The sequence below is a fragment of the Chinchilla lanigera genome, unplaced genomic scaffold, assembly GCF_000276665.1.
Source record: "Chinchilla lanigera isolate Chin_1 unplaced genomic scaffold, ChiLan1.0 scaffold00009, whole genome shotgun sequence".
Taxonomy (NCBI): Eukaryota; Metazoa; Chordata; class Mammalia; order Rodentia; family Chinchillidae; genus Chinchilla; species Chinchilla lanigera.
In genome coordinates this window covers 14,820,395-14,840,897 of record NW_004955410.1, presented here as the reverse complement: position 1 = coordinate 14,840,897, position 20,503 = coordinate 14,820,395, and the positions used below count along the sequence as shown (strand labels likewise).

The following is a 20,503-nucleotide window of genomic DNA, read 5'->3' as shown; positions in this document are numbered from 1 at the left end:
AAAAAAAAAAAAAAAAAAGAATAAAAATTAAGAAAAAGAGACTAGGAATATTTTCCCAGCTTTATTGCAGTACATATAATGCACATAGGTACGTATAATGATTTGATATATGTATTATGAAATGAGAAAAATCAAGCTAATTCACAATTTGTCACCTCACGTCATACACATATCTCTTTTTAGTCATGAGAACACTTAAGTTGATGACCTTGCAGTTGTCAAGTACACAGTATGTTGTTGTTTACTATGGTCGCTGTGTTGTAAATCTCCAGAACTCCTGTGTAATTGAAACGTCATACCGGTTGAACAACATCATCTCATTTCTGCCTTCCGTGAAGACCCCTGGCAACCACCATACTATTTCCTGTAACTAGGAATATTTTGACTTCCTAATTTTCTTAGCAGAACTTTTCCAAGATAACCTAACAAGAGACAGGACCATCATCAGATTATGAGTAACAACATGAACATCAACTTTCTCTCGCTTTGAGGTTCCTTAGTGATCAGAACCCACATGTAGCTACTTCAGGTGTCTTCTGCCTCCAGGGGAGACATCAGTGCTTCTGCGGTCTTGGCTTGGTTTATCTAAAGAGATAACTACAATTGGTCCTTGGAAATAAACCTGTCTCATTTTTCTTCTGTTGTCTCCAGAGTTTCTTTATAGCCTCTCACAATTCTATAAACCTCTCATCTAAATAACTTGCCTCTTTTAACCTTGCTTACTATCATTAAGGAGACACTCCTTACTATCATTAAGCTAAAATTGTCTGTAAATAAATTACCATTGTAACCAGTTATTGTAGTATAGATAGCAGAAAATAAAACACATAGAATTTTTTGATAACTTAGCAACTAGAGCTTCATAAGTCATTCTCAAGCAGAACAAGTAAATGATGTTGCTATTCTCAGGAGTGACTACTTGCAATTGATTTTGTAAAATCTTAAACCTCATGTATTCTTTTTTTGCCTTAAGACAGTTGTTGATGCTGTTCAGTTTGCTATTGGGGGCAGAAAGTTGACATTTTCAAGGGAGCTCATTTTATGTAGTTATTGGAGCCTAACTAAGAATTCTTCTGTAAAACAGTAGTATTGTATTTAAAAATTAATAAGTCAACAGGGTTAGAACAAAGATGAGTCAGAATACCTCATATTAATTCTACTTATGTTCTAACCTCCACACTGTCAATATTCTCCAGAAAGTGAGCATTTAAAACAATTAGAATAATATCAGTAATTGTGCAGAATCTCACCTCTCCCCACACATGTTAACTTGGTTTTACTAGGAAATTTTGAATCCAGTAGCACGGTTGAATGTTAATAATTCATGTCACCCAAGTCACTAGAGAGCATATTAATCTATATGAAAAAAAAGAAAATGGAATAGGTACAAGTTCTCAGTCATAAAAATAAAATATGCAAAAATATATAACTATTTTTCTATTAGTGAATTTAAATTTCTTATTGCAGGTAAGAAAAATCTAACTCCCTTCAGTTCAGGAAAACTTAGCTTTCTAAACCAATTCTGTGTATGGTTTTCCAACTTGTCATTGCAGCATCTAAGCTCTAAGGAGTTTCTAATATGATAGTGTTGGGGATATCACCTCAGTGGACATCTGTCCCTCTTGGCACCTTTGGAAAAGCACATTGACTTGTCTCGTTCTCAATTATAAAGATCCCCTTAGCAGTACCCCCAATATTGGCAACCATTAAAATATCCCCATTCCCATCTGACTATTTACTATCTATTGCCTGACCCTGGAATGTATCATATGACAACCACAGGCGTGAAACAAAAGGGCTAGAGGTGAGCACATCAGTGTGTACTTCCCACTTAAGCTGACCACAGACAGCTGAGTTCAAAATACCCAAGCTATTTCAAGTGCACAGCTCTAATGGGCGTGAATAAACCTAACAGCTTCTGTCTATCCCAAGTGCATGCTGGAAACAATTAGGCAGGCTTTAAAAGCTTAGTTTACCGTAGATATCATATACCACAGGTAGGCTCAACTCTAAGAATATTGAATGTATTAAAGCACAGGTATACAAAATAAATAAATCAGCAAATATAAAAGGGAATTTAATGTTCATGAATATATTTTCTTTAAATGCTGATATTATGGTTTTATGTTTCGTGATAGAATAATACGCAAGCATACATGTTATATTTTATACATGTGCTGTATATATTCATTTATATATGTGTGTTCTACACAATGGGGTACAATGGTAGTTATGTTTAATTACTGAAGATTTCACTGTTCTGTGTTTTGAAATAATTGAGATAAATATTGGTGGAAATAAACTCATTGTTATGATTACACTAAATTCCTTAAATTTTTCATAGTCAAGTGAAGACAGTGGTTTTCAAAAATCAAAAATATTCCATGACAAAACGGTTGCACCACTTTAATTTAATTAATTTTACATAATCAAGGCTGACTTACTAATAAGATCAGTTGTCACTATTTGTTCATTAAATTTCTCCAGTCATAGTAAAAATGAAAGCATTGCTTACATTTAACCAAGAAAATTTATGCGAAACAGTTTCATTCCTTAAAGTTTATGGTTTTGTTGTTTCATCAGTACCATTAAAATGTATTTTCTTGTGTAAGGGACTGTAAAGATAAATCTGAAACACAAACTTGTTCCTAGAAAACTGACTGGAATCTCTCCAGTGCCCAATATGGGTTTTATCTTTGCTGGTCAGTAGCCTGATTCAGGGATGTCTGCTTGGAGAGTATGGCCAAAGTAAAACAACCCCCCCTTCCCTGTTCCGTCCCATCTTACAAAGTGAGACTGTAAAACCCCTGTGGTTAAAATTTTACTTCTCATTAAATCTTTTTCTATGTATGACAAACTTTGGTCACTGCCTTACATGTGTTTCTCAGAATCTATGCTTCTCCTTCTATAAAATGAAATTTGACACATTGACCTGAGTTCATGCCACCCCATTTATAAGTCATTTTGCTAATACTGAGGTTCTTAGACTAAGGCATTTTGTCAGATACCAAAGAAAAAATGATGGTTAGTGGTGGAGTCCACATGTTTCATGTTCTGAAAGTACATCTGAGGTTAGGAGCTACACTTGTGAAAATTAGCAAAGACTCAAAGACTCAACAGAAAACTACAGTTCCTTTTGTCTATGTTTAAAAGATTCCACATGATCCAAAGAGAAGTTAGCAAGGGGAAAAATGTAGCTGGATGCTGGCCTATGTAATATATTTTGAGAAGTTTAATTAATAAAACTGTGATAAATTTGAAAAATGAAACTATTGAAATGGGGCTGTAGAGCACAAAGTTCACACTACTGATAGCAAAATGAGTGTACAGAACTCATCACTGAAAATTACTCATCTTTATCTTAGTTTTACAGAGAGTGTTCATCTAATTTAAAACTAAAACTTTTCAACATGAGTATTATTATATTTAGTTTTGATGTTTTTAATTATTTAATAAAGCTTGATTAAACCTTTAAAATGACTTTCTTTGCCTCCCATGCAAAAATCCACAAGATTCTTCTTATTAGAGGGTTTAAAAATTAGTCTGTCTACGAAAGAATAAAACGTAGATTGTAACAATGGATGTAGGCCCCTTTGTGGATCTCTTTTAGGAATTCATTTTAGGAAGGGATGACTAAAATTACTGAGTACCTTATGCGTTCAAATTTTTGCTAACGTATTTATATACATTCATTAGTTATATATGTAATGCTGCAGGTAGAAGAAATCGTCAAAATTTCTAGAGATTCTCAGACTCAGATAACCTTACACACTACACATTTGTGAACTACAGAGGCTGAGCAGAGTGTAGTGAATCCTCAGTATTTGTTCATACAGACTCATATATCAAACAAAACCAGATAGGTTCTCTGGCTTGTCTAGTCTTATCTGTAACCCAGATCGGTTTCATCGCTTGCTTGCAGTCACTCATAGCTGAGGTGGAACGGTCGTAGCAGTGCACTCATTTCTCTCCTGGTGCAGGCCGCATGTGTGTGGGGCACAATGCGAACATCATAGGATCACCACGTAGACAACTTAGGTCATGCACCATGAATAAGATTAAAAGTAGCAGAGCAAGGGCCATCTGTAATTTGAAGGCTTTTCTGTCTCTAAGTATTATGAACACTGTACCAAATCCTGGCAAGAATCGCTAACACTTAAAAGAGAAAGGAGGAGAGGTGTTATCAATTGCTATGACTTTTTATAAATGGATTAATTATTCTTTTCATTCTAGTTTCTATTTTGATGATTAAAACAATAGTGAAATGTATTTTTAAAATTATGATGATGTAAAGTTACATGGCTTAATGTGTGATTATCTTTTAGGCCAATGAAATATAGCCTATCTAATATAGGATGTGCTCAGAATGTTGGTTTTTACTTTCACCTCACTGATGAAGCTTAAAGATTTAGACCTTGCTGGGTTATACACAACACAATTAATGTTCGATACATGATGGAATTTTTAAGGGATCAAATCTCATATTAGACTGTGTCTGAAGTGACTTGTAATGCAGAAGTCAATTCTGTGATAATCTGAGCTAGTCCTTAACCATAAGTATAAAAGTCTACCTGACTCACAGACAGAGGTTTTAGAGTTTTATCATAAATGACAGAAGAGTGACAGTGCCTATACACAGGGTAAAGTATCGGTGGGACACCAGGGTGTCATAGGGTCAGGGAGAGAATGATTAGGACACATGCTAACCACTCCACCAGTATTCCAAACTACCTTCCCAGTGCTCTAGACAGGATTAAAACGATCGCTTTTGGAGAACATAACAGCACATGAAATCAGTTACATGGATTATGAAACCTAAGGCATAGCTGTGTTTGGTCAGGCTCAAGGTAAAATATGGCAACATTTCTATCAAGATAAATTCAAAAGAGAAACAGTGAGCATGATTTTAACTAAATCCTGGTTGTATACACAGCCCTCATCTCTCACTCCGCAGCCATTCTGGTTAGAGATATACTTCGGACCGTGTAGATCTGTTGAGGCTGATGCTGCACAGAGACAATTCTAGATTTCTGGTCCAAACCTCTGGAGAAAACTTGCCTAACTAAATCTTAAAAATAAAACAGAATGTTTACAATTAAGGTCCCAAAAATAAATATTATAAAACATTGCATTTTATGAAAACACTAAAGTTACAAATTTAAATGTCTATCGAGTTGCGCACTTGTGTACCTAAAGTCTGGCATAACCCTTCACTTGTTACCCTTCACATATTCTAAGAGACAGGCAAATGGCCAAGAAAATAGAGACAAAAATAAGTTTAAGTACCTTTTATGCTGTAAATCTGTAATAACTTCCTACTACTTCTACTTACATCAAAGTAATGCATTTAACAGCCTAATGATTAAAATATAGATTTGAAGCAGTAATGGAATTAACGTTAGTGATAGCTTTTCTTCATTTTGAATTATTTGATTAAATTCTTGAGTCTATATTACATTAAAATTTATAGTTATGTTCGAAGTAGTAATTCATGACTTTAATTACAGATAACTCATTTTATATACTCTATTTTGCCTTGTGATCTTAAAATACAATTTATTTTAAAACATAAAATATTTCTCAAACATCTCAAAAGCATATATGAAACAACACAAAAATCAATCCCTCGCTCCATAATAAAAATGTTATGCCAACATTTTAACTATTTTAAAATACAAAATACTTCTCAAAAATCTCAAAAGCATAAAATTGTTGGCATAACATTTTTATTATGTTGCAAGGGATTGATTTTTGTGTTGTTTCATATATGTGACTCCTTCCACAGTATTAGGTTGCAAACTTTAATCAGGTCAGGTCTCATTCTTGATTTGATGGATTTCTTCTCCAGTAATATTATACAACCCAAACAGTTGTCATTTGCAAAAAGGCATCTGGATAATTTGCATCAAAAATTTGGGCATAAAAGTTTTTAATGTACATAGTACTTTCTTCCCTCCTTCTGTCTGATAGTCTTTCTGTTCTTTTCCCAGTAAAATTGCTTGCACATTTTTGTTCTGTAATTACAGATATGAAATTATGGTGCAAATAGTGTTTCCTAACTTTCATGTTTAATCTGTAAATTTTGTTGATATTTCTATGTGATTAAATCTTCTGTAACATCATTTTTAATCTCTGTAAAGCATTTAACTATGTGGATGAACTATAATCTACTTAACCAATCTCCTCTTCTTCAATTTTTTCTAATTTTTATAGGCACAGCTTTTTTCTTTTTTTTTTTTTGGTTTGTTTTTTTTTTTTTTGGTTTCTTTTTCCGGTACCGGGAATTGAACTTACGACCTCGCGCTTGCCAGGCAGGCATTGTGCTGCTGAGCTAAATCCCCAGCCCCCTATAGGCACAGCTTTAAGTGTCCATTAGCTAAAGTTTTGCATACATCATTTCATCAAGATTAATTCCTAGATGTACACTTGTTATCTAAGAAAGAATACAAAATCTTGACTGCTTTATGGAATGCTATGACCACACAGCCTAGGTATTCCCATGTTCCAAAACCCTCATAAGCTTTTATCTTTATTGTTTGTCCACATAACGAGAAAATGCTTCAATATCTTCACGTTGAATGAGCAATTATTTGATGACCACGAAGGCTGAATGTTATTTTATGCAATACTAGTTATATTTACAGACAGAGGAACATTTTCTAAAAGATCTGTAAGTTCCCTTGTATGGAAGACACAAATTGCACCAATCTAAGTACATCCAAGTTCTTATTCTAGGTATACACTGATGATATTAAACTTACAGAAGTATAATGTTTGTGCATTTAATGAAGGGGACAAGCAGTCAAAACTCTGATCAAATTTCATTGGAATATAAAGAATATTACTGGTTGTCACAAATAGATGCAATTACTTTAAATGATTTCATTATATATGTTGTGGTATAAATCTTACTGAAACTACACATTTCCTTTCATGAAATCTACACTTCTAATGTTTTTAATGTCTTAGATTTTGTACATTTACATTCCTTTCAAAGCTAGCTCAACTCACTTGAATTGAAAATATGTTTATCTATGCATGATTCTCATATATTCATTAGATGATCATTTATGTGATACATGAGATGTTCCTTGAAAAGCATCTGTTAAATCAGAAGCCTTAAGATGTTATCCATGGGAAGTTGTGCATACTAAGATAGACCTATCCAGGGCCAGGGATTTAGCTCAGTGGTGCCGCTCCTGCCTGGCAAGCATGAGGTCCTGAGTTCAATTCCTGGTACCCCCCTAAAGTTATCCTTTGCTACATAAGAAATTACCCCAGTATCCAGCTTAGAAGAGCAGACATTGTTCTCACATGTTCTCTGGGGGTCATGAAAGCGTTAGCAGCTCAGCTGGGCAGTGCTGGCTCCCGTCTCTGAGGAGATTGCAGCCCTCCTGTTAAAGAGAGTTACAGCCTGGGAAGGCTTCACAAGGGCTGGAAGGGCCTGCCTCAAGTCTCACCCCTGTGACTGTTAGCAGACCTGGGTTCCTCAGCACCAAATCTCTCCACAGAGCTGCTCAGGACAGACATGACCTCCTCAGAGTGAGCTATCTAGGAGAGGACTTCGGGGAAAGAAGGGAAGAAAGCAGGAAAGGAGAGGGAAAGGCAAAGGGAAAGGAAAACAAGTGGAAGAGAAGGGTAAAGGAGAAGAATGCAATGTGGAAATAAAACCCATAAACCAAAAAATGAGGAATCATCACTTTTTCCATAATCTCTTGACCTTACAGATCATCCTATTACAATGTGGAAATGAAATATACGGGAGATAGAAAGATAGATAGATAGAAAGATAGAAAGATAGATAGATAGATAGAAAGATAGATAGATAGGGATTGGGGTTTATTTAGAGTAAAGAGTATTTCTTCAAATGAAAAGTCATTCAATAGGTTAAAATAAATGATGTCCTTCTTAATTATATCAAAACCTGTCAATTTCTCTATCTGTAACCCTGTTTTAGCAATATAAATTCCATAATTGTGCCATTGCTAAACCTAAATGTCATTTAAAGAGGTTCTCTGATTCTTTTTCTTTTTAAGTACTTCTTATCTTCAATGTTTTCTGAAGGGTTTAAGTAAAATTCTTCTTAATTTTGTAGGAAACAATTTTAAGTATGTCATTTATAGAAACATCTAATTGTTTTCCTATGCATTGTTTCCTATAAATACTTTAATAATGATAATAATTTAACAATTCACTTTATCCCTTAGTAATATAATTCTTTACCCCTCTGTATGTTTCAGTTTTATAAATTTTCAGTGTTGCTCCTTTTTTGTCCCAGAGATTTAAAATGAGAAACACTTCAATAGTAATTTCATATCGCTTGAACCTAAGTAGAACTGATATCATGTCATGGGTGCAGAGAATTGTGTAATAACTTTAATATAGCCTCTCTTGTTGCTGATTTTTTTTTCTTTTTGTTAAACTAACAGAGACAAAACTGAGGGCTGGGGATGTAGCTCAGTGGCACAGTGCCTGCCTGGGAAGTACAAGGTCTTGAGTACCTTGTACGAAGAAAGTTCCCTGTACCAAAAAAAGAGAGAGAGAGACTGAGACATAATTGATTGTATAACCATATCTTTTTATTCTAGGTCTCCTAAAAACCCAGAACAGAAAATCATTAAGAGGGTGATTGCGCTGGAAGGAGATATTATAAGGTAGGTACTATTGTTGAATTCAAGTATAAGATGTGCCGATTTTTTATTTCATTATGAATCGCATTATTTGCAAAGCTCAATTCACAGAGTGCCAGAGCTCTGAAACATTCACCATGGGTTGCTGCTGCTTTTGTGGCCATCATTTAGCATTTTGAGATGTAAGGCATGCATATGTAAGCTGACTGCCCATATCATTATTCTGAAATTGTGAATCATAGGAAAAGATGCCTTAAACAAAGTTAACCACCTCTGTGACCACTAAATTACTGTTTTTCAGATATTAAATATAGCCCAATTACTTTAAGATCATGACAGCAAAGTACATTTTAGAAAAAACTCAAGAACATTTTATTACTTTAGCAGCAAATACAAAAGCTAAGAGGAATCTTTTATAATCACAGAGATATAAGAAAGCTGGCAAGCATGTGAAACCTCAACTACTGAATCACGGGCAAGAATAGAATTTGTAGATAATAACATTATGGTAATCAGCGTTTAAGCAGCATATTTATTACTTTTGCTGGAAAATCAAGTATATTTGAAACAGAACAATTAGTTATGTGGCATCTTATATGTCATTTTGATTACTTACTTTAGATAAGTTATAGTCAAGTATGTAAAATATACAGCCAAACGGCTTTGAAATCAATATTCAAAAAGGCTCTGATCCTGTTTTACCAACAACCTTCATCCTAAAATATCTGGATAGATGTTAGTACAGATTAAGTACTTTCAGTACAATGATCCTCAGTCAGCTGCAGAGAAAAATCTAGACGAGAGTTCTGAAAGCAGGGCCTGAATGTCTGGGGATCCCTGTAACCCTTTCTGGGGAGGGGGAGTCTATAAGGTCAAACTTTTTTTCCTTTTTATATCAGCACATATCTGCAGTACATAGAGATTACTTTCAGCTTGGCAGGTTGGATCAGTTTGTGATGTGTACATTTCTCCAAGCTTTTTTCTCCGTATTGCTAAGTATTTGTTTGTCCTTCCCACTCTCCTTTTGTGAGTGTGCAGAGGAATTTTCTAGATGTGTGATCGATCTTGCAGTACATCGAATGCAGCATCAGAAGTGACAAGCTAGCTCTCGTCTACTAAATCAGATGCTAAAAAGATTTTTAACAAGCATAAAAAATTACCAGTATTTTCTTTTTTTAGAAAGCAAGTGTATTTTTATTAAAAATATACTTGATGACATCATTTTATAATTTTTAAAAATTAAATGGATAAAATATTTGAAGTAAAATAATTATTTTAAAATTTCAAGTATTATAAATAGTGATAGTAGTATCCATATAAATAAATATGTCTTAAAATCCTAACTATTTCATTTTTTTCCTCCAGTACTGGGAACCGAACTCACAACCTTGCACTTGCCAGGCAGGCTCTTTGCCACTGAGCTAAATCCCCAGCCCCTAAAATCCTAACTATTTTTAAGCATGTAAAGGAGTGCTAAACCAAACAATCTGAAGACTTGCTAAGGTAAACGTCAGTGGCAAGAAATTTTTAAATCAAGATTAAAGGCTTACCAGTAGCCTGTATGATATCAATGGAACTGTTCATCTATTTTTTTGTTGTTGTTTTTCTGGTACTGGGGATCAAACTCACGACCTTGCACTGTCGGGCAGGCGCTGTGCTGCTGAGCTAAGTCCCCAGCCCCTTGGAACTGTTCATCTATAAATATCTAAATAATTTTAGCATTTAAGAACCAGTGTGTGGATATGATGTCAATACCATTAAACACTAAGTCAGCAAACTTTGAAAACTTCATTGAAGGTGAAACAAGCCAGTCACAAGTAACTCCGTATTATATGATTCCATTCGTATGAAATGTCCAGAATAGGCAAATTCATAGAAACAGAAACAGATTAGCGATCCCCAGAAGCATGCGAGGGGGTGGGAGGCCCTACTAAGGGGTACAGAGTCTTTGATTTTCGTTTTGAAGGACAGGAAGACATCCTAAAACTAGATTATACTGATTGTTGCACAATTCTGTTAATATGCTAAAAACATTCAGTTTTGTATTTTAAACAGATAAATTGTATCTTACATGACTTGCATCTCAATAAAGCTATTTTTTTAATGCAAAGGAATTGGTCAACAAAGCAAGCAAAAATGTCACCTATGTAAAGTAATCTGACAGAATTAGGGATGCCGAGGGATCCACTTTATGTTATAATCCAAAGAGAACACAGCTTCTAATTCAGCTTTATCATTATTGGTCACTAGCTGAACAGTCAACAGTGAGATGATTGCAGAGCTCGCCCAGACACAAAAAGCCCTGGGCCGTCAGAAACCCCACCGCAGGCTTCTCTAAGAGCAAGCTGGGCTTGTTGCTTTCCTCGGCAAATGCTAATGTTGGATTCCCGGAGCAAAGCAAGAGTGAAAGCCAGGGCCAAGCTTAATGGCGCAGGTTTGGGGGCTGGGGGAAGGGAGTCAGTGACGTTGTGGGTCTAGGTCTGTGCCCTGTTTTGCACATGCGAACTCTGCACACTGACACGAGGGACACATAGCCCCATTGGTCCCCATTCACTACACCGCAACTATGGAGCAGTAGATAACCTAAAGAATGGCGGTACATAGGTCGAGACTTTCCTCTGGTGTGGCTTCTCACCGTATTTCACAATTAATTAGAAAAATGATCCCTTTTTTTAGTGTTTTGTGTTTTTTAACTAAAATGTTAAATTTATTTTCCTTGAAATGTTGGCACCTAAATATCCTGGGCTTTAAATAAGTAATTAAATATATTCATAAAATGATTTGTAACAGTGTTGAAAAGTGTTCAGGGATAATAAGGTAATGAAAATATCATTTCCCTATGTATTCCTTTTCTCTGTGATGCGTATTTTAAATGGTAGAATGTATTTAAACACAATCACAGATTTACGCTTTCTAGATACAGCTAGAAGTCATTAGTCTATTAGCGCCCTGGCTGAAGACAGGCAAGGTGCTTTGGTTCCTGACATGAGTTTTCCAGCATCAGCTTTCTTAATATGACCCTGTTACTCCATAGTCAAGCTAAGCACACATGTGGATTATTCTTCCTTTGGAAGTAACTGATCTTTCATAAAGTGATCAGAGGGAAAAATATTACTTTTTAGGATTTAGTTACACTTAATGTAAGTAACAGTAATATTTTTAAATTGAATTACACATAATTAGAGAACAGAGAAGAACCATGATCTTTGTTAGCCCAGTTAAAGGCTTAATTCAGTCTTCTATTTAATGTATAGTACTGTTTAAAGTTCATGTTGCTGTAACCACATATGTAGTGAGATATAGTTTTTTTTTGGTACTAGGAATCGAACTCAGGACCTTGTGCTTGCCAGGCAGGCACTGTGCCACTGAGCTATAGCCCCGGCCCTGAAATATAGTTTTAAGAACACTTATGTTGTGTATACATGAGGAAGCAAGGATAGTAAGGAGCCAAGGATCAGCCAAGACTCACTGAAGAACAGTAATGGGGGGAACTTCTGGTTTCTGTTACTCGCCCCCATACGGACTGGCACCTTGCTTTTGTTTGTCTGTTCTGTATTCCCGTTGATTTTTGCACCATTGGCAACTGCTAACTTTCTGGAATGTTCCTCCTTTTTGAATTCTTGGGAAAAAAAATTTCAATATGCCCCTTTGAGATAGGCATCTAAGATGTGTCTGATAAACTGCTGGTCAACAAATTAATCAGCTGCCTCTGCCCTAGCTGCCCTTGCTTGATCCACTCAGAGATTGCCACCAGTCACTTGGTCTACCATGCCTTGTAGGTGGAAGGAACCTATTGCAAGGGACGTGTGGGTGTGAAAGATGCTGTGAGACATCCGCGGACAGGCCTCTGCAATTAGCAGTCCTTTGCTCAGCATTACCTCTTGAAACCTCAGTTCAATAAGACTAATCTGTTCTCTTTAGTTCTTGCTTTATTATTACTTACTAAGAAAGGTAAAAAATAATTTCTTAGTTAAAAAATAGAACAGCTTTATTGAACTCAGAATATTACAGTGAACATCCTTGCGTACAAATCTTTGTACAATTATTATTGCTGTAGAACATAGCTAGAAGTGGAAATATTAGGCTAAGCTATGTTTTTGTGGTGGTTGATTATTGTTATTTTCAGCTCTAGTGCCAAATTTCCTTTTCAGGAAGTTTTTGTATATTTATATTCAGCACCACTGGATTAAATGCCCTTCTCTGAGGAAATTGATTTAAAGACCATGTGCAGTGGGGAAGCTGTAGACTTCAGATTCAGAAGCTGAAACACTTCAGGACAAATTTCAAAATTAGCTCTAGATGGTTAGGTTGTATTTCATGTCACTTCACCCCCAGTGTAAACTTCAGTGCCATTCATTTAATGGACACAGGGCTGGATAGCAGAGAGACATAAATGGACGAGTATCCAGTGCTCATGCTGCTTCCATTCTAGTTGTTGGAAGCAGACAATAAGTAAACAAGCACGTAGCGTATAATGCAATATTATAGGTCAGAGGTGCTATAGCGGCTGGGTTTTAGGTAATGTGATCACATGCAAACCTCTGTAAAGAGAAAATATTTGAAAGACTCTAAAATTGAAGAAGAGAGAAAGAAAAAAGAAAAAGAAGAAAAAGAGAACCATGCTAGTTTCTAGACTAAGTACAATGTAGACCAAGGAAATTACAAAGACAAACCTGACACGGGTACATACTAGTTAAATTCAAGGAACTGCAAGAAACCAACAGGTAAAGGAAAGGAATTGAGGTAAGAGATTAGGTCTGCGAAATCTGCAGTTTTGTGGTTGTACTAAGAACACTGGATTTATGTGTCAAAGATGGCCTTTGCTACTTGAGGCAGCACGATCTGATTGGTGTTTGTAAGGGATCACTGTCTGTAGTCTGACTTTCACAACTGGTCTCCGTATTTCTCTCTTGAGAAAATAATGTGTAGCTTTTTGTAAAAGTAGTTAAGTGTCCTTGTTTATGACATGCATGATAATGACTACTTTGATTGATTTTCAGTGACTCAAATAAAAGTAGTCTCATTATTTATGATCACACTCATTATGATTAGATTGACAAGATGAAAAGTAGAGTTGAAATATTTGTTCAGAGAATTTAACCAGATATTCTTACGATTATGAAACAGAAGACTGTTGGGCGTCTGGAGTTCTGATAACAATTTGGATTAAAATCTCATGGCAATTGCTTGATTTCCTGAGTCTCTTTACTATGAATGTAGTTAATTTTATTATTTTGACCCAAATGGGTATGCTTATCTATAATACTAACAATAAAAAGCTAATGAAAGTAATTTTCAGACACACTCATTAGTTCCACCAAAATATTTTTCATAGTTATTTGCTTTTTCTTATTAATTTGTTATGACTCACGTAGAAGCACTGTTTTAGAAAGGCCTAAAATGAATGAAGCACTAAACACAGCACATCGATGTGAGTTAGCACAATTGAAATTTCTCAAGCATCAGTATTGCTTGTTGGGACATTTGCATTTCTCTTTCACAGATCTCCTCTATCCAACTCAGCAAAGTTACTCTTGTTTAGTAAATCTCAGTTTTCAGGCTTGGAATCTGGGCCTCCATGTAGTAACCTCAAGGAAGCAAATGAATAGAGTCCTTTTGGTTCCCAGAGAAGAGGGCGACCATATAATTTATCTTCTAAATTAGAGCACTTTGGGAGAATGAAAAAGGATCATGTGAAAATTACTTTGGGATAATCAACATAAACTGGGACTGCCAGGACAAACTGCAACAAACGGTCACCCAGCTAGTGCAGTGGGCTCTACTTTTAATTCAGTTCATTTAATTTGACTTTGGTTAGTTTGTGGGCATCCTTGTTCAGATGAATTGCGGTCAGTGTTTCCAGGAAGCAGAAGAACTTCTTGGCCCCGGGCATGGAGCTGTCCTGACCCAGCGCAGTGGGTTTTGTGTGGGAGAGACGGTGCACAGCTCTCTGTGTCTCTGCTTGATCCTGCAGAGCAGGTGGAGGCAGGGAGTCCTGAACCTTCTCTTGCTGCAGAATATGTAAATGACCATTCCTCTTTGAGTCTAAAGACTATATTGTATGATGTCAAAATACCCTAATTGATTAAAAATAACTTTCTGGCATTAGCAAGAAAAAAAATCTATTGAATCACAAGTAATTAAACAATTTAAAGCCTGTTGATTTTAAATGGAGTATTGAAGATATGGAAATCATTATTAGCTCATCACAGATAGTTGAATCATATTATGTTCCAGCAATTGATGAAGCTTTATAGGAAGCAAAACAGAACTAAATTCAGTTTTTCCCCAGTAAAACTACAAATGATGCTTGTTTAATAACTTCTCTTTTTATTGTTGGTATAGTGGGTCTGAAAAATAGAAGCCTAGTGTGACTCTCTGTTCTTTGATATATGGCATTTTTGGTAGGTTAGAAATTAGGAATGTTTTCTGTGCTGAAAGGAAGGAAGTATGTCCAGAACTTGGATACAGATTTGGGGAGGAAAATATTTTGGAACTTGGTAATTAAAGGGTCCTTCTGAGGATAAAGGATTTTTATTCACTGATCCCTAATTGTTAGTAATTTAAGTAGAAGGTTTTCTGAAATCTGTGAGTTGTTTTAGCCTGGTTGATTGTGAACCATGCATTATTACCCATCAAAATGATCTTTCTCATTCTGGTTTGTTACTTAAGTTCTGGCGAATGCTACTACTTAATAGATAAGGTCTTCCACACTGAAATTTAGTGTTTGAGTATCTGTGCAAGGAGTTTGTTATCACTAAGTAAGAAGCGTTCACAAAAAGTCTTCAGTTTTCTTCTCATGTCACCATTATAAATTACAAATATCAGCTGGTTATTCTTACTTTTTTGCTAAAGAATTATCTTTATAGATTGAATGGCAGTCTATGCCTTTATGAAAATATTTATTTTATATAATTGTGTAATTATTTATCATCCTATGGATGTATCATTTAGGAAAATATGAAATTACTAATAAACCTGTATGTTTTAATAATTGCCATTTGTTTCTAAAAGAGAGATATTAAGTTCATATGTCGAAATGTTGATCTTGATTTAATATAAAGATTAATATTGTTATGTGTAAATGTTGACTTTTCAAGTCAAAATTATTTCTGCATTCAATTTAGCAATGTAGGTGGCTTGCCGGAGGTACTGTTTCAAACATGTGTACACTTTGACCTAAGAGGGTGTGACATTTGTTGAAAGTCAAAGACTATTGAGGTTGAATTTCTTTATCCAATAATGATGACTCTAATTATTATGGTGGTGTTCTTCCCTGTCAGTGGTTTCTCTAGTTTCATTTTCTGCCTTGGTTCTCTTGTCTCTTGAGCAGAGTTCTTTTTTAGATAGAAAGTCTTCCATATTTTTATTCATTCATGCATGATTATTCATTTATCCCTTCAATATAGAGTAGAGGCCATGAACACGAACTATTAGTTCATATTGCCTTGAATCAGGGTTCAGTTTAATTAAAATCCTATCTTTTTCACATGGAGTGTTACCTTGCCAAATTACTTACTTTTGTAAGACTAATTTTCCTCATCTGTAAAGTGAATATTGTAATAGTACTACATACTGCATAGGGATCTCTTCAGTATTATATTAAATAAGGGATATGATTTGATTAGCAAGGGCTTGGTGCATTGTAAGTGTCTAGAAAGGATCAGATAGTACTAATAGTTGTTGTGATGCCTTCAATATTTACTTTTTATTAGACACTATGCCAGGTTCTAGGGTCATAAATATTAAAACCGTTACAAATGAAGTTTGTAGTCAGATGGGAAGATAAAGGCAGCAAAAGTGATATGGTTTAGCAAGAGAATTGCTTTGGCTTTAGTTTGTTTTGGGGTATGTGGTAATTGAACTCAGGACCTCACACTTACCAGGCAGACACTGTGATACTGAGCTAAACCCCAGGCCCCTGAGAATTGAAACTTTGATAGTGTGCTAAAATTCCCTGGATTTCAGGGGGAAAAGCTTGTCAACCTGAAGAGCTGGGCTTTACTGATGACAACTTTCCATGAATGCTTAAGATAAGGAAAGACATGCAGCTTCCTTCTTAATTGCAAAAGGAATACATAGTATGGAAAATTCAAACAATAACATAGCATATGAAATAAAAGGAAATGGTCTTTTCTTCTGTCTCTCATCATACCCCAAGACATACATCTGCTGTATATTCTTCTAATCTATGTCTCATAGCAAGAGATTGAAAGGATTAGGAAAGTTTTTTACAGTAGCTTTTTTCTTGAATATTGCAGTAATATACTTGAGATAAATCTTTAAGGCTTATGTTTCCCTATGTGTATGTTATACTAACCTAAATATGTTACACTACTATATTTTTATATTCCCATATGAGGTAGGTATTTGAAAACATAACAAATTCTGGAATTATTTATTAAGTCCTAAAATAGTCCTAGAAATAATACACACAGATACTATGAATATATTAGAGAGAAGCAGTGATACATAATCTAGACAAAACATTCACAGAAAATTAAAGTGCTGAATAATGTCCTCATTATTCAATATTCTTATTAACTCACGATATTAAAAGGGGAATATTCAAACCATCATATCCTCTCTAGGCAATCCATGTGTGAAATAATAGAGATGCTTCAGGTAAGAAGCACAGTGACTTAGCTTAATAACAAAAATCTCTCCAACAGGGAGCCTAGCAAGATGATGTGACCTGGCTTGATCTTCAGCTGCAACCTCACCTAGGAGTCTCAGTAGAAAAGATTGTTATCAGTGCCTGATGGTTAATGCTTTTCACTGAGATCTTTTCTTCTCTTGGCCTGGCATGGAGACTTGATTGCTCAGTTCTGTGGTGTGCCTCACTCCTCTAGATGTAGCAAGATGATGTGGAGGGCTCCTCTGGAGTCTGATGTTTCCCAGGCAAAAGCACGTTGCACCTGAAGCTGACCAGAGTAATACTGTAGTCGCCTTCTTTACTGCTGGCTCAGATACGTTTCTTACTAGTATATCTTTTAGGGGTAGTGAACTCCAAGTAAAATAGAAATCTTATTTTTTTTTAATTGCTGGGAATTGAACTCAGCTCCTTGCACTTGCCAGGCAGGCACTTGTGCTGCTGAGCTAGATCATCAGGCCCAAAATAGAATTCTTAAAGTGAAGAGATACAAACTTTTGTACATTCTTTTGAACTCAATATTGATTTTGGTTTTTTTTTCTGCCTTCAGTAATGTAAGTCTGTCACGTATTTTGAAAAGACATATAAATATGATTATCACAGTAAGAAACCAAAAGGTCGTCTTTTAATATACCTTTTCAAAAACAAAATTTAAAGAGAATTTTTCAGCTGCAATAATTACTTAATAAGAAAAGAACAGAGCTTCTATTTTTTGTGCACCTTCAGTTAACTCTGCTTAAACTTAACATTGTCCACTATTTTTCTTTTAAAATGCTTTGAGAAAAATTTTATTGCAGTGAGAAGATATAGTCAGTGCATTGATTTAATTAGCTGTGCATGTTTCAAAATTTTATCAGTATTTTTGTATAAAATGTTTTCCTCATTTTAAGGAGAATGCTTGTATGATATAGTAGATAGAATGTTACACTTGGGCTGAGATGCTTTCGAGCTTACTTCTACCTCTATTCCTTATAAGGAGTGTGACCTTGATTGGCAGCCATGGACTTCTTAAGCTTGACTTTTTTCCCTCTCTCTCTATTTTGGTGTCATTTAAAGACCAAAGGAGATTTTTAAGGAAAAATAATGTGTCAATACTATCTTAAATCTGACACACTACCAAAGTTTTAACTTTGTTTTATTATTATTATTAAGTTTTCATTTGATTTCTCCAGAGCTTAGCAGGATCTCTTGCTATTTTAAGTTATCAAATATTTTGTTGCCCCTACTAAAATAATTTTATTGTGCTGCTAGCCTAGGACATGGCTCCATATTTTATGTATTCTATAGCTGGAATAAACAAAAACACTTTTTGAAAAATTAAGTTACATTTTAAATTTATTTGGGTGTGTATAGTTCACATGAGATCTACCCTTTCAGCAGGTTAAGTACACAATGCAGCATTGTTGATGAGAGTTATATAGCAGATCTGTAGGACCCAGTTACATTGCATACCAGAAATTTTTTACCCATTGATCAGTAACTCCCCATTTCCCCCTCTCATTACCAGCAGCTGGTACTGACATTCTACTTCTTGCTTCAATGAGTTTGACACTCTTATATAACTCATATAAGTGGAATAGTGCCATATTTGTCTTTCCATAAGTAGCTTAATTTGTTTGCTATAATACCCTCAAGGTTATCCTTATTGTTGCATAATTGCAGAATTCTCCTTTTCTTAAAGGCTAAGTAACATTCCAGTGTATGTGTATATCACATTTCTTTACCTACTGTTCTATTGATGGATACTTATGTTGATTCCACATCTTGGCTGTTGTGAAGAACACTAAAATGAGCAAATTAATTATCTCAGTATCACAATACTGTGATTCATGTATGATTCATTAATACTGTGTTCATGTAACCTTTCTTTGACTTGCAAGTGGTCAAAAAATACAAGAGCAATGATGCTAGTAAGTGGGATATGTCAAAAGAGAAGCCGTGAGGTACTTCCTCTTAATAAAAATGTAATAATTTTAGAGAGAAAGAAGCAAAAAAGAGGAGGAAAGGAAGAAAAATGCTATATTTATATATGTTGTATTACCAAATGCTGTTGTAAGTTATTATTATTTATTGCTAATACCTACTGTGCCTAATTTCTAATTTAAATTTATTCATAGTCTTAATGCTTGATACATTGTACCAACCTGAGAAGGTTAGAAGCCTAACTATGTAACTCAGCACTTCTGTATCCTAGGATATAGAGGACATGCCCTAGAGCAGCTGTTTACCCACAAGATGTTGTAATGATTGATTCACTGTGTAAACTTGAGAAGTTCAAAAGTTTAACTAAGTGACTCAGCAGGGGGCGAAGGTTCTTACTTTGCAAACATCCTGAGCCTGTGCAAGAGTAGGGCACAGAGATGGTGTGAGTGCTACACCTGTCCTAGAGGGGGTAGCCTGCAAGAGGCTTGCCTCCCTCTTTTGCTCTTGTTGCTTTTGCTCTCTTCTGTCACCATGAATTGTTGTGCCTCTGCCACACCACCCTGTCTTGGAGCCAGCTGATTATAGATTGAAACCTCCACAAACTGTGAGCTATATAAATCTTTCCTTCTTTAATTTTGAGCATTGGGTATTTTGTCTCAGCAAAGAGAGGAAAGTAACTAACACAGTAGGTATGTATGTATAAGAAAAAACCATGGTACTTTTAAAGTTCAATACTGTCTATGATTTCGTATATCTACTCAAGGTCTTTGAATGTGTTCCATAGGGATTAGGAGGGACTACTGTACTCATTAAAAAAATTGTTTTAGGAACCTCCACACTCTTTTTCATATACTAGCACCATTTTTCTTTGTCACTGACTTAAATAAAATTGAATAGCCAAAGCAATCTTGAGAAATGAGAATAAAGCTGGAATCATTATATTTCCTCAGTTCAAAATGCATTAGAATACTCAATTAATTAAAATAGTATGGTAGACCAATGGAACATAATAAAGAACCCAAAATGTGCACTGGGTAGTACTTATATAGTTAACTGATCTTTGGCAAGGTAATGGAGAAACAATAGTCTTTGTCAGCAAGTGATATTGAGAAAACTGGATCTCCACATATGAAAGATTGATATTTAACCTTTCCTTCCTTCCTTCCTTCCTTCCTTCCTTCCTTCCTTCCTTCCTTCCTTCCTTCCTTCCTTCTTCCCTCCCTCTCGCCCTCTCCTTCTCCTCCTCCCTCTCCCTCTCTCTCTCCCTCTCTCCTTCCCTCTCCCCCACCTGCCCTCC

At 35.4% G+C, this 20,503-nt stretch overlaps 1 protein-coding gene across 1 annotated transcript in view; it reads left to right on the top strand.

The window, feature by feature from the left end:
* Immp2l (inner mitochondrial membrane peptidase subunit 2) overlaps positions 1 to 20,503 on the top strand; it is an 852,239-nt gene that overhangs the window by 579,128 nt on the left and 252,608 nt on the right. Inside the window, exon 4 of the mRNA XM_005377314.2 lies at positions 8,589 to 8,654. Within this exon, the coding sequence (XP_005377371.1) occupies positions 8,589 to 8,654 (66 nt within the window). The remainder of the gene's footprint in view (positions 1 to 8,588; positions 8,655 to 20,503) is intronic.